This window comes from Dreissena polymorpha, chromosome 3 (genome assembly GCF_020536995.1).
Source record: "Dreissena polymorpha isolate Duluth1 chromosome 3, UMN_Dpol_1.0, whole genome shotgun sequence".
Taxonomy (NCBI): Eukaryota; Metazoa; Mollusca; class Bivalvia; order Myida; family Dreissenidae; genus Dreissena; species Dreissena polymorpha.
The window spans coordinates 104,255,130-104,271,115 of NC_068357.1; the positions used below are offsets into that span (position 1 = coordinate 104,255,130).

General features: G+C 38.2%; 1 protein-coding gene and 1 long non-coding RNA gene across 15 annotated transcripts in view; both read right to left on the minus strand.

Annotated features, from left to right (window-relative positions):
* Positions 1-14,765, minus strand: part of LOC127870803 (GDP-D-glucose phosphorylase 1-like) — a 32,476-nt gene extending 17,711 nt beyond the window's left edge. The window contains exons 1-5 of one of the 14 annotated variants that reach the window (XM_052413296.1): positions 14,457-14,540; positions 14,210-14,369; positions 12,784-13,083; positions 2,756-2,856; positions 337-495 (exon numbers count right to left, since the gene is read on the minus strand). In XM_052413296.1, coding sequence (XP_052269256.1) covers positions 337-495; positions 2,756-2,856; positions 12,784-12,835 — 312 coding nt within the window. In that variant the 5' untranslated portion in view covers positions 12,836-13,083; positions 14,210-14,369; positions 14,457-14,540. The other 13 variants (XM_052413304.1, XM_052413302.1, XM_052413300.1 and 10 more) reach the window with 13 other exon arrangements.
* LOC127870807 (uncharacterized) lies at positions 5,106-12,771 on the minus strand. Its single transcript, XR_008044927.1, has 4 exons — positions 9,300-12,771; positions 8,861-9,156; positions 6,293-8,426; positions 5,106-6,002 (listed from the first exon to the last, which is right to left on the minus strand). It is a non-coding gene; the product is annotated as an uncharacterized LOC127870807 (long non-coding RNA).
* Positions 14,766-15,986: the final 1,221 nt, after the last annotated feature.

Here is a 15,986-nt window from a genome sequence, read left to right on the forward strand (position 1 = left end):
AATGACACATGTTTGAACTACCTGAGCCACATAGCCCATGTGTCCAATGACACATGTTTGAACTACCTGAGCCACATAGCCCATGTGTCCAATGACACGTGTTTGTACTACCTGAGCCACATAGCCCAGGTGTCCAATGACACATGTTTGAACTACCTGAGCCACATAGCCGATGTGTCCAATGGCGTGTGTTTGTACTACCTGAGCCACATAACCCATGTATCCAATGATGTATATTTGTACTACCTGAGCCACATAGAAGATGTGTCCAATGACGTATGTTTGTACTACCTGAGCCACATAGCCCATGTGTCCAATGACGTGTGTTTGTACTACCTGAGCCACATAGCCGATGTGTCCAATGACGTGTGTTTGTACTACCTGAGCCACATAGCCAATGTGTCCAATAACACGTGTTTGCTTTATGTTGAGCCTGTATCTAAAGTGTCCCTCATCCATGGCCCGGTCCCAGCCTCCTTGTAACCTCTCATCAAGCTGCAAGTGTGCAGATAAAAGACACATAACCGGTTCACTGACAATTTATTGAAATAGATAGAATAAACTTTGAAATGTTGAATAATTTCACAAAATTACATGCTATAAAATATTACACTTTATATCTTAAAATAATATTACATGAATTGAAACTAGATGGTGTTGTTTTTTCAAACTAAAACATAGTATTCTTCCCGGTTGATTGTAAGTTGTGTAATAAGCACACACAAAATTGTCACCATTTTTGAAATCTCCAAGTGCAACCTTAAACATGAACATAACAGGGATAAGTGATTGGTCCAGCAAGGAGAAATTTAATCAATTATCAATTTGATATAAGTCTAAGAAAAACTATAGCTTTGTCACAGGCCCCCACATGCTGCATTGACAGAGAATATTTTGCATGCAGTCTTAACAAAACAAGAGAAGCTAATTTATGGCGATTTTTAAGAATTATTATGCCATTATCATTTATGGCCATTTTGACCTTTGAACTCTTGAATTCTTTTGCATGACACGCCGTTCAATGACTGCGAGCAAAATTAATGTGCAGTCATTTTGAAATCTCACAATGAATGACATAGTTATGGCCCGGACAATATCATTTATGGCCATTTTTGACCTTTGAACTCAAAGTGTGACCTTGACCTTGGAGACATCAAAGAGATTCTTTCGCATGACACACTGTCCAATGATTGTGAACAAATGTACCGAGTAATTTAAAAATCTCACAATGAATGACATAGTTATGGCCCGGACAAGATCATTTATGGCCTTTTCATCCCCACGCTTTTCGGAGAAAAATTGGGGATATTGTGGTTATCTCCGTCTTCTGTCCGTCCTGGCCACTATCTCCTCCTACACTATACGCACTAGAACCTTGAAACTAACATACATGGTAGCTATGAGCATATGTGCGACCCTGCACTATTTGGAATTTTGATCTGACCCCTGGGTCAAAAGTTATGGGGGTTGGGGTGGGGCCGGGTGAGAGATTTTTACTCATTTTTTTAGGTTATTTTACTATTATTTCTTCATTTCTACACCGATTGTCTTCAAATTGATACTGGACCTCTCTAATGACAATACGGTCAATCTCAACTATGCATGGCCCCATTACCAACCCTGGGGCGCCCCGCCCACATAGGCCACGCCCACCAAAAATTGCCTTTTACTATAATTTCTTCATTTCTACACCGATTCACTTCAAATTGATACTGAACCTCTCTTATGACAATACAGTCAATCTCAGCTATGCATGGCCCCATTACCAACCCTGGGGCGCCCCACCCACATAGGCCACGTCCACCCAAAATTGCCTTTTACTATAATTTCTTCATTTCTACACTGATTCACTTCAAATCGATACCGAACCTCTCTTATGACAATACCGTTAATCTCAACTATGCATGGCCCCATTACCATCCCTGGGGCGCCCCGCCCACATAGGCCACACCCACCAAAAATTGCCTACTATAATTTCTTCATTTCTACACCGATTCACTTCAAATTGATACTGAAACTCTTTTATAACAATACAGGCAATCTCAACTATGCATGGCCCCATTACCAACCCTGGGGCGCCCCGCCCACATAGGCCACGCCCACCCAAAATTGCCTTTTACTATAATTTCTTCATTTCTACACCAATTTACTTCAAATTGATACTGAACCTCTCTTATGACAATACGGTCAATCCCAACTATGTATGGCCCCATTACCAATCCTGGGGCGCCCAGCCGACATAGGCCACGCCCACCCAAAATTGCCTTTTACTATAATTTCTTCATTTTTACACCGATTCACTTCTAATTGATACTGAACTTCTCTTATGACAATACGGTCAATCTCAACTATGCATGGCCCCATTACCAACCCTGGGGCGCCCCTGAGTTAAACATGCGGCGTGGGGATAAGCGTCTGCCTCTGCCACGCCATTTTTAGTTTGACCTTTGAACTCAAAGTGTGACCTTGACAAAATACTAATAGATGTTCAAATCATTTTCTAACAAACTCCACTTGCATAGATGTTAAAAATGTATACAGACACATGGATCAAACATCTATGGACTACACACACACACACATGTCTGTTCAAATTCAGTCAGTGTATTATAGTCCAGCACCCTACTGACTAAAAATCTAGCTAGAAAAGTATATATATATATATATACAAGCAAATCAGTGAAATATGAATACTTATCCAATATAAGGTAGGAGAGAAAATCTTTGTTAATTGTTGACTGTTTAATTAGCCTACTTTACTTTGATCTGCATATTCCTCATTCCATCCTGATGAGCTTTCTACAAGATCCTCATCTGTGTACTGGAAAGCCTCCATCTTACAGACCTTGTCAAACACTGAAGAAGAAAACAATATCTGTAAAACTGATGGAAAAATCTCCTCCCATATACACTTTTCAAAGCTATTGAGATGCAACAAAGAGTTATTTATTTGATTTTATGCACATAAAATTATTTTACAGAAACACCACACTTTCTGTTAATCTATTCATCCCAATCATTTGCTCAATTGAACAAATCATGTTACAACTGATACAATAATAGTGGAGAAAGGCACCAGATGTTTGCTCACCAGATGAAACCTGTGACCCAGGAGGAAAACATTGAAAGATGGTATTGGTAGTAGTCACCTTTGTTCTAATGAATCAACACCTAAACAGGGTGTATGTCTGGCTATTTCAAATATTGTCTTATGAGAGAGAATATTGCCTGTTTTTAATTAGAAGATTAATAAGCAATTTTAAATTGTAATGTTAAATACAAATGGGCAAAAACAGTCAATAACTTTTGTAGGTTCTGTGAAGGGACATTTCCAGGTACAGAACGCCATATATACATAAATGTACAACACTACAGATGTTGTTTTGGGGCCAATTATTATGAAAAAATATAAAGTTGCTATCTTCAATAGTGAAAAAGTTATGGCCAATGTTAAAGTTTTTTGGACGGACAGACAGACGCCATATATTAGACATGTGACCTTGAAGGATGACCTTGACCTTCACCTTTCACGACTCAAAATGTGCAGCTCCATGAGATGCACGTGCATGCCAAATATCAAGTTGCTATCTTCAATAGTGAAAAAGTTATGGCCAATGTTAAAGTTTTCGGACGGACGGACAGATGCCATATATTAGACATTTGACCTTGAAGGATGACCTTCACCTTTCACCACTCAAAATGTGCAGCTCCATGAGATGCACATGCATGCCAAATATCAAGTTGCTATGTTAAATATTGAAAAAGTTATGACCATTAAAGGTTTTTGGACGGACGGACGGACAGACTGACATACTGACATACTGACTGACAGACAGTTCACCTGCTATATGCCACCCTACCGGGGGCATAAAAACTAAATGTGTACTATAATTTATAAGAAGAAACAGCAACAAAATACAAAGTGATGCTAGAGTATCATAAGTTTCCATTCTTATGATGCTCCTTACTTGATATCTCACAATAAAACAAGAGGGCATGAAAGGCCCAAAGTCGCTCATTTGAGATAAAAAGAAATGACCTGTTCTTTGCAGCCCAAGATATCAATAGAACAAATGTTCTAACCAAGTTTCATGAAGAATGAACAACAAATGGCCCCATGGTGGAAATGTTTTTCAACAGAATGGAACCATTTTTGAACTCGTCCAAGATATTATTGGGACAAATCTTCTGTCAAAGTTTCATGAAGATCCAACAATAAATGTGGCCTCTACAGTGTTAACAAGGCAAATATTCATGACGCACAACGGAAGACAGACAATTGACAAAGGTGATCACAAAAGTTCACCATGAGCAAAAAATATTATGCTCATAAAGATTGTCACCATGTGTGAAGATCAGCAAGTGTCATTTAGATTGAACTAAATAAGTGACTAAAAGTATTCACAATGTTTTACTATAAACAACTGTGGTAGTGCGGTCTCGTTCACTTACGCAAGTGAACCGGTCACGGGACGGTTACGAGTTATGTAACTTTGTGAGCACTTATGTAATACGGAAATATTTATCGAGTCTTATTATAGAACGCTTATTTCTAACACACTGGTTGTAATTCAATTTACTAAAGGCTTCCAGTCATATAAGCCTGAATACACTCAAAGAATTAATCTATAAGTGAAAACCAAAGCAGCTTTAATGAAAATAACTAAAGAATCTATGCATCGTTAAAAATGAACAAATACAGCAAACTTTAATAAATGTAAAAAAAAGTTCACAATCTGTCAAAAAAAACTGATATAAATATTAGTTACTGTTAGTCTAGAAGTTGCTTCAAAAATTTAGTTTATAAAATAAGTCTAACTTAATCTAAAGAACACAATTTATGGAGAGTAGAAAACTCCAGTGACTCAAATGTAAACAAGAGCTGTCAGAGGACAGCGCGCTCGACTATTTGAGTGCTTGACAGTATAACGTAAGCCATCATGGAGAGGGGGGGGGGGGGGGGGTGTGATCATTTAATAGATGATCTTTCGAAAATAAGAAAAAAAAAAAAAAATTGGGGGGGGGGGGGGGGGGTTCGGGGTTCGGCAGGGGGGGGGCATGGGGGATGGTTTGATGGTTTGGGTGGAGTGCATTGTGGTATGTCAGGTAAGTGTTGTTTTGTCAAACTTTAACATAGAGTTATCAATAATATGGATATTCTAAGTATAAAAGGGGCCATAATTCTGTCAAAATGCTTGATACAGTTGTCTGCTCTTGTTTATAGGTTGGGGTCATGTTGGTAAACAAGTATGCAAAATATGAAAGCAATATGTCAAGGGAGACAGAAAATATTTGGGGTAGTACGCAAACTTTAACATAGATTTATCAATAATATGCATATTCTAAGTATAAAAGGGGCAATAATTCTGTCAAAATGCTTGATACAGTTGTCTGCTCTTGTTTATAGGTTGGGGTCATGATGGTAAACAAGTATGCAAAATATGAAAGCAATAAGTCAAGGGACACAGGAAATATTTGGGGAAGTACGCAAACTTTAACATAGATTTATCAATAATATGCATATTCTAAGTATAAAAGGGGCCATAATTCTGTCAAAATGCTTGATACAGTTGTCTGCTCTTGTTTATAGGTTGGGGTCATGATGGTAAACAAGTATGAACAAGGGCTGTTTGTAAAACATGCATGCCCCCCATATGGGCTCTCAGTTGTAGTCACAGCCATTTTGTAAATATGTTGTTTTGTCACTGTGACCTTGACCTTTGACCTAGTGACCTGAAAATCAATAGGGGTCATCTGCCAGTCATGATCAATGTACCTATGAAGTTTCATGATCCTAGGCATAAGCGTTCTTGAGTTATCATCCGGAAACCATTTTACTATTTTGGGTCACTGTGACCTTGACCTTTGACCTAGTGACCTGAAAATCAATAGGGGTCATCTGCCAGTCATGATCAAGCTACCTATCAAGTTTCATGATCCTAGGCATAAGGGTTCTTGAGTTATCATCCGGAAACCATTTTTCTATTTCGGGTCACCGTGACCTTGACCTTTGACCTTGAGACCTGAAAATCAATAGGGGTCATCAGCGAGTCATGATCAATCTACCTATCAAGTTTCATGATCCTAGGCATAAGCGTTCTTGAGTTATCATCCGGAAACCATTTTAATATTTCGGGTCACCGTGACTTTGACCTTTGACCTAGTGACCTCAAAATCAATAGGGGTCATCTGCGAGTCATGGTCAATCTACCTATCAAGTTTCATGATCCTGGGCAAAAGCGTTCTTGAGTTATCATCCGGAAACCATTTTACTATTTCGGGTCACCGTGACCTTGACCTTTGACCTAGTGACCTGAAAATCAATAGGGGTCATCTGCGAGTCATGATCAATCTACCTATCAAGTTTCATGATCCTAGGCATAAGCGTTCTTGAATTATCATCCGGAAACCATTTTACTATTTCGGGTCACAGTGACCTTGACCTTTGACCTAGTGACCTCAAAATCAATAGGGGTCATCTGCGAGTCATGATCAATGTACCTATGAAGTTTCATGATCCTAGGCTTAGCCTTCTTGAGTAATCATCCGGAAACCACCTGGTGGACGGACCGACCGACAGACCGACCGACCGACCGAAATGTGCAAAGCAATATACCCCCTCTTCTTCGAGGGGGGGCATAAAAATATGAAAGCAATATGTCAAGGGACATTGGAAATATTTGGGGTAACACGCAAACTTTAACATTTGCACGCTAACGCCAACGCCGGGGTGAGTAGGATAGCTCCACTATATATATTTCATATATAATAGTCGAGCTAAAAATAAGAAGAATTTACAAGAGTTATTTCATTCAAAAGAGTCTTTCTAATTTAGAAAATACCAAATAACAAGGTTGCCATGGAAACAGATTCATAGCACAGTAGTCTGCTAAATACACCAAAACACAGTAGGTTAACTTGGCTTATCAGTAAAGATCAAAGATAAGGCTCTACAGTGCATTAGTACATGTACATTTATTTTATGACATAGGTTTATTAAATTGCATGCAAACTACTGTCTTTATGTACACCACATTTTATGAAAGAAGTCCCAGATTTATACAAGGGAGTTAACTATTAGTTAACTATCAGAAAGTATGTACAGGTTATCTTTCTTTAACATTATGGCTTATCACAACTATACTGTTCACACTATATACATATAGAGAAAACTGCCCCACCCCCTGGCAGCCAAGTTTTTTCACCGATCTGGACCATTTTCGAACTCAGCTGTCATATCCAGAAAACACATGTTCTGACCAAATTTCATGAAGATTGGACCAAAAATGTGACTTCTAGAGTGTTCACATGTTTTCAGTATATACATATAGAGAAAACTGCCCCGCCCCCTGGCGGCCATGTTTTTTCACCGATCTGGACCATTTTTCAAATTGTCTGAGATATCAATGAAACCAATGTTTTGACCAAGTTTCATGATGATTGGGCAAAGATTGTGACTTCTAAAGTGTTCACAAGGTTTCTCTATAGCCATATAAGGAATACTGCCCCGCCCCCTGGTGGCCATGTTTTTCAAGGGACCGGAACCATTTTTGAACTCAACCAACATATCATTTAGACAAACATTTTGACAAAGGTACATGAAGATTGGGCATCAAATGTGACTTCTACAGTGTTCACAAGGTTTTTCTTTTTTTTTGACCTAGTGACCTAGTTTTTGACCCAGCATGACCCAGTTTCGAACTCAGTCGAGTTATTAATGGGACAAATGTTCTGACCAAGTTTCATGAAGATCGGACAATAAATGTGGCCTCTGGAGTGTTCACAAGGCAAATGTTGACGGCGCACGACGCACGACGAACAAAAGACGATCACAAAAGCTCACCATGAGCACGTTGTGCTTAGGTGAGCTAAAAAAGCTATTGTCTTATGAAATACCCCATATACTAACAACTCTTTAATAATGTCAGCCTAGTTGTGGGAAAAGTGGGCTTAATAAACGTGCAAAGTGTCATCCCAGACTAGCCTTTACAGTCCTAACAGGCTAATCAGGGACGACACTTTCCGCTTTTATGGAATGTTTTGTTTAAATGAAGTCCCTTCTCTGAAAACATCAAGTTAAGGCTCAAGTGTTTTCCCCGATCTGGGATGACACTTTTCTCACATGCTTTAAGCCCAGTTCTTCCAAAGTGAGTCTCAGTTTGTGCCATCCTATCTGTCTTCAATTTGACACAAGGGCTGTTTGTAAAACATGCATGCCCCCCATATGGGCTGTCAGTAGTAGTGGCAGCCATTGTGTGAATACGGTTTTTGTCACTGTGACCTTGACCTTTGACCTATTGACCTGAAAATTAATAGGGGTCATCTGCCAGTCATGATCAATGTACCTATGAACTTTCATGATCCTAGGCGTAAGCATTCTTGAGTTATCATCCGGAAACCATTTCACTATTTCGAGTCACTGTGACCTTGACCTTTGACCTAGTGACCTGAAAATTTATAGTGGTCATCTGCCAGTCATTATCAATGTACCTATGAAGTTTCATGATCCTAGGCGTTAGCATTCTTGATTTATCATCCGGAAACCATTTTACTGTTTCATGTCACTGTGACCTTGACCTTTGACCTAGTGACCTGAAAATCAATAGGGGTCATCTGCCAGTCATGATCAATGTTCTTATGAAGTTTCATGATCCTAGGTGTACGCATTCTTGAGTTATCATCCGGAAACCATTTAACTGTTTCGAGTCACTGTGACCTTGACCTTTGACCTATTGACCTGAAATCAATAGGGGTCATCTGCCAGTCATGATCAATGTACCTATGAAGTTTCATGATCCTAGGCATAAGCGTTCTTGGGTTATCATCCGGAAACCATTTTACTATTTCGAGTCACTGTGACCTTGACCTTTGACCTAGTGACCTGAAAATCAATAGGGGTCATCTGCCAGTCATGATCAATGTACCTATGAAGTTTCATGATCCTAGGCGTAAGCATTCTTGAGTTATAATCCAGAAACCATTTTACTATTTTGAGTCACTGTGACCTTGACCTTTGACCTAGTGACCTGAAAATCAATAGGGGTCATCTGCCAGTCATGATCAATCTACCTATTAAGTTTCAAGATCCTAGGCCTAAGCATTCTTGAGTTATCATCCTGAAACCATTTTACTATTTCAAGTCACTGTGACCTTGACCTTTGACCTAGTGACCTAAAAATCAATAGGGGTCATCTGCCGGTCATGATCAATCTACCTATGAAGTTTCATGATCCTAGGCCTAAGCGTTCTTGAGCTATCATCCGGAAACCATTTTACTATTTCGAGTCAGTGAAATTGACCTTTGACCTAGTGACCTGAAAATCAATAGGGGTCATCTGCCAGTCATGATCAATGTACCTATGAAGTTTCATGATCCTAGGTCTAAGCGTTCTTGAGTTATCATCCGGAAACCATCTGGTGGACGGACGGACTGACCGACGGACCGACATGAGCAAAACAATATACCCCCTCTTCTTCGAAGGGGAGCATAATAATTCACTATTGGACAGTAAGCTGGTATTACAGGGACTTGTTCATATAGTTTTTCCAAATGTCACTTAATAAATCTACATGTACTTAAAAACTGTAATATTTGCAATAGTATAAAGTAATAATTATATCAAAAGGGCCAGAGGCCCATGGTCGCTCAACTGAGACTTCAGGGAACTGAACTGCTCTCAGAAGCAAATTTGAATTGTTTCTGAAACCATTTTCAAACTTGGCTAAAATATACAGTAGAGAGTTAACATGGTTTTACTATAGCCATGTAAGGAAAAATGACCAGCCCGCAGGAGGCAATTTTTTTCAACTAACAGGAACCATTCTAAAACTCAGCCAAAATATCATTAGAACAAATGTTCTCACCAAGTTTCATTTCATGATGATTGAACTAAAAATGTGACTTCTAGAGAGTTAACAAGGTTTTACTATAGCTGTATTAAGTAAGAATGACCTGCCTCTTGACAGCCACATTTTTCGATGAATCATTACCATTTCTAAACTCAGCAGAGCTATCATTAGAAGAAATTATCTGACCAAGTTTCTTCAATTTTAGACCATAAATGTGACTTCAAGAGAGAAAACAAGGTTTTACTATAGCCATATAAGGAAAAATGCCCCACCCCCTGACTGCCATGTTTTTCACCAAACCTTTACCATTTTAGAACTCAGCTGAGTTATAATTAGAAAACATATTCTGACCAAGTTTCATGAAGATAGGACTATAAATGTGACCTCTAAAGTGTTAACAAGATTACTTTAGCCATATAATGAAAACTGGTCCGCCCCCTGGCTACCATGTTTTTCAACGGACCCAAACCATTTTCAAAATAAGGCGAGCTATCACAAGAACAAATGTTCTGACCAAGTTCCATGAAGATTGGACAATAAATGGGACTTCTAAGAGTGTTAAAAAGTTTTTGCTACAGTTCTATAGCCATATATGGAAAACTGCCCCGCACCCTGGCGGCCATGTTTTTCAACGAAACTGAACCATTTTCGAACTCAGTGGAGAAATCATTAAGACAAATGCTATACCAAAGTTTCATGAAGATTGGACGATAAATGTGACTTCTATAGTGTTAACAAGCGCTTCTTTAATTTGACCTAGTGACATAGATTTTGAACTTATGTGACCCAGTTTGGATCTCAACGAAGTTATAATTGGGACAAATCTTTGGACCAAGTTTATGAAGATAATAAAAACAATGTGGCCTCTACAGTGTTAATAAGGCAAAATGTTAACAATGGACAACGCACAACGGACAAAAGGTGATCCCAAAAGCCCACCATGAGCACAAAAGGGACAATCTAAACCAAACCTGTTTTACCCATGTATTGCTATTTCCTGAATCTGGGAACACTAATAAATTTATCCCATTTTTCAAAAACTGACCAGTTCATCACTTCCTGGAATGTCTGCGTAACATCATCGACCACAATGATTTAATATAAGGTACTCTTAAGAATATACTTAAATGCACCCCGGGTTCGGAAAATATACTGAAACATACTCGGGATTTCTAACGCTAAATTTGTCTGTATTGGCTATTTTTGTCAAATTAATCATGTTCATATTTATGACAATATTCTCTAAAATGGCCTTTATATTATTGAAACTGCCACTAAAAAGCATGTTAAGGCAGGTTTTGTTCAAAGAGATTTTGTTTCATATTCTGAAGCACGTTTCATCACATCGGATTTTGGGCGCGAATAAAACTTGGTTAGAGTCTAAATTTGCCGGGTATGTGTTAGTATATTTTTCATAGCCGGGGTACATTTAAGTATACTTAAGAGTACCCAGGTACATTTAAGTAGTACCTGAGCCAACAATGACCAATCAAGCTGTGGTAACTATGTATTAACCTTATCCATGTGACATTCTCACGAAAACATGTTAATTTCCTGCCTTTTTAAATTGATCTAATTTTGAAAATGATGTATGTTTTGCACTTAATTGAAACATATATTGTTATTGTATATGTATGTTTTTGACGATGAACTTTATATATTTAAGTTGAAGTACACTATTCTGTTCTAACATGTAAAATAGTTTGTCTTTATATTGTTGTAAGAACAACAAGAGCTTGTCACAGTAGTGCCAAATCCCCGCCGAAATGTGTTTGCTTGTATGACAACATTTGTTTTAGAGAGTAGAATAATATTTGTAAAACAAATAAAGGGAGATAATTCAAAAACTATGGCTGAAAGAGTTATTGTTCATGTTCACTGCAATTCTCCTAGTTGCCATCTGTTTATATTTCTAGTTTCAAGTAAATCCCTTCAGTAGATTTAGAGTTGTGCTCCGGAAAAAATTTTACTTTGTAATTAAAAAAAGGGAGATAATTCAAAAACTAAGGTAGATAGTGTTATGGTTCTAGTCACTGCACTTCTCCTACTTGCCATCTGTTTATATTTAAAGTTTCAAGTAAATCCCTTCAGTAGATTTAGAGTTATGCTCCGGACAAAAAAATTACTTTGAAATTAAATAAATGGAGATAATTCAAAAACTAACGTAGATAAAGTTATGGTTCTTAGTTACTGCACTTTTCCTACTTGTCATCTGTTTATATTTCAAGTTTCAGGTAAATTCCTTTAGTAGATTTTGAGTTATGCTCTGGACAAAAATTTACTTTAAAAATTATATAAAAGGGGAGATAATTAAAAAACTAAGGTAGATAGAGTTATGGTTTTTAGTCACTGCAGTTCTCCTACTTGCCATCTGTTTATATTTTAAGTTTCAAGTAAATCCCTTCAGTAGATTTAGAGTTATGCTCCGGACAAAAATTTACTTTAAAATTATATAAAAGGGGAGATAATTCAAAAACTAAGGTAGATAGAGTTATGGTTCTTGGTCACTGTACTTCTCCTTGTTGCCATCTGTTTATGTTTCAAGTTTCAGGTAAATCCCTTTAGTAGATTTAGAGTTATGCTCCGGACAAAAAATTACTTTAAAGTTATATAAAAGGGGAGATAATTCAAAAACTAAGGTAGATAGAGTTACGGTTCTTGGTCCCTGCACTTCTCCTAGTTGCCATCTGTTTATATTCTAAGTTTAAAGTAAATCCATTGAATAGATTTGGATTTATGCTCCGGACAAAGTTTCGGACGGACAGACGGACGGGACCAATTTCTATATCCCCTTCGAATTTTTTTTCGGCGGGGATAACAAATGTCTCAGGTGTGTATACATTTTGTTTATTTAATAAAAACAGGTAGTCTAACACATGACTGGCCATCTTGCGAAACCCAACTCGTGGGTTTTATCCATGACTTAGCTTCTACCATTCAGGGAGACCAGATGGATGTTGCCATCATGGATTTTAGTGTTGTTCATCACTGTAGATTGCTGCTGAAACTAGCCCATTATGGAATCACGGGCACTACACATTCTTGGATTAAAGCTTTTCTCGGAAACCGTAGTCAACAGGTTGTTGTAGATGGGGCAACTTCCACCATGGCCCCTGTAATTTCTGGTGTACCCCAGGGATCAGTTCTTGGGCCTCTTCTGTTTCTTCTCTACATGAATGATCTACCTTCGTCTGTGAAGTCAAACGTCCGTCTATTTGCGGATGACTGTGTTATCTACAGATCCATAAAAACTTGGCTGACACTATTCAGTTTCTGAGAGATCAAGACAGTCTATCATTGTGGGAGCAGAAATGGAAGATGTCTTTTAACATACCAAAATGTCATACATGCATGTCACGAGAAACCGTAAACCAGTAAAAACAGCTTACACTCTTCACAATCAACCTCTGTCTGTTGTAAACCAAGCAACATATCTTGGCGTTGAAGTAAGCTCTACTTTAAATTGGTCACCCCATGTAAATAAAATTAGTAGTAAAGAAAGTCAGAGCTTAGCATTTTTAAAACAAAACATTCATTCTTCTAAAATGGAAACTAAGGCATATAACAGCATTGTTAGACCATCCTTGGAATATTGCTCTAGTGTGTGGAACCCGTACCATCAGAAGGATTATGGATATTGATAAAAGTGAAAATGTTCAGCGTCACTCCGCCAGATTTGTAATGAATAATTACAGCAAGACCCCAAGCACAGTCACAAATATAATTAGGGATTTGAATTGGAATACCTTGCAATCAAGAAGACAACAAGCTAGGCTCATTCTGTCCTATAAAATAGTATATAATCATGTTGACATCAATCCCCTACACTATCTTAATCCATAAAATAGACACACATGCCATCACCATCACATGGCATACCAAGTACAGCTGATTATCACAAATTTTCATTCTTTCCAAGAACAGTTGTACAATGGAACACACTTCCATCTTATGTAGTCAGCGCTGATACGATCCCTGGATTTAAATCTGCGCTGTCTACCTTAGTTTACATACTTTTTTGCTTTTATCCTGTTTTAAACTCTACTAATATTCTCACCACATGCACAGCAGTATATGTATATATTTAAGTCTTAAGGGCTTAAGGTGTTAGGTTTTGCACCTTTTTTTATCACTGTTGATAGGATTTTACTGAGTGGATTGAGTAACTCGGGTAACCTATCAATCTATTTCTGTTTAACCCCCAACGCATGGCCATAATGTATCAGTATTGAACATAGCCATTATTTTAAAAGAAGATGACACATTAATGCAAAGTGAAACATGTAATGTTAGTTTATTGTATAATTTTTCATTTTTGGATAAGAACACTATAGATAAACTGATTTTAATCAAACAATACCTTAAGTGTGTATGTGCCAAAATTTATAAATCAAAACGCTGTAGGCGCTGAAGGTCTGTTGCTAGATTTAGTGTGCTTGGAAAGAAGTATTGTCCGAATTTCTCCCTTTGTCCGAATTTATACGGATTGACCCTAGCGGTTGAGAGCAGAAGCTCAGAGACTGTAAGAAAAGACAATATTTTTTGTATATACTACAGTGTATATAGACGGTGAAGGACTACATGATACTGATGGTGGGAACGATAACCTTTTGTTCAATTCTACAGATCTGGTAGAGGTTCGTCTACATAGGCGATAAAGATATACAACAACAACAACAACAAACTGTTCGTTGGCGTCAAATAAATCACTTTCAATAGCCTAAAAGAGCTTTTTATGACATAATTAACAAATCAGGAAAACACTCATACTTCCTTTGTAATGTGTATACAAAAGACAATCCACTTACCCTGATAAAGAACGGTGTACAGATTGTGTATTTTGTACGGAATCCGGATTGTGCCATCTATAATCTCGCCCTTTTTTCATCAAGGGCGACACACGACACACGAAGCGATACACGATATTTTGCGCGACAGTCGCTGCGACGCACGATATTTTGCGCGACCTCGCAAATAAAAGGGCGACGGTCGCGTTCGTAATGTGCGACAGTCGTGTTCAAATGGAGAGATATCGCATATAAAAGGGCGACTGTCACTTTTAGCTGTTTTGGACATACTTGGTGCATTTTCATCAAATAAAAGGTGTTTTATCATAGATGGATGCTTCCTGCTGGCAACCACAACGATATATGTTTGCATTGTTTGATCTTTATTGCTGTTGCATTGTGTTATTCAATACATGTGTGAAATCATCGTTGATTACCTTTACTCTTATTATATATATATAAGGACCAAAAAAAATAATTCAAGTACCAATGGCGACTGTAGTCTACATCTATTTTTTTTAAACGCGACAGTCGACAGGCGATATTATGACAGCGATATTTGAACAGTACAAATATCGCTTGTCGCCGCGACTGTCGCGCAAAATATCGAGTATCGCTTCGTGCGTGGTGTGTCGCGGTCTGAAATTAGGAGCATATGGGCGATATTTTAATAATAAAATATCATTCGTCGCCGCGACTGCCGCGCAAAATATCGTGCGTCGCTTTGTGTTTCGGGCGTCGCCATTTGAACGCGAGACATGACATACGGAGCGATACTTTGCGCGACAGTCGCGGCGACGCACGATATTTTGCGCGACAGTCGCGGCGACGCACGATATATTTAACACGATATATCGCCTTTTGGGCTACCTACACAAGGGCGATATATCATGTTAAATATGTCATGCGTCGCCGCGACGTTCGCGCAAAATATCGTGCATCGCCGCGACTGCCGCGCAAAATATCGTGCGTCGCCGCTACTGTCGCGCAAAGTGAATTTTACTCTTAGTGGCCAAATACATGTATAGCACTTGTTACTGGCCTTTTCCTGGCCATTTTGATGAAAAATGCAATTTTGTAATTCGGCTTTTTTTCTTACAAAAAGTCCACTTATTTGGGAAAAAGTAATTTAATATAACTTTTTATGACATGCCATACCCAGTTTCCCATGTAATACAACCATTACATATTTTTTTTATTACACATGTGTAGTACAACATTTTTAAGCGTTTTCATTGGCTTAGTTTTGATTTATTGACCAATTGCATTTTGTTATTTTAATGAAATCACGTTGCAACGTCAAATGACGTCACGAAATGTTAACAACATTCGGAAGTTATCATTATGTTT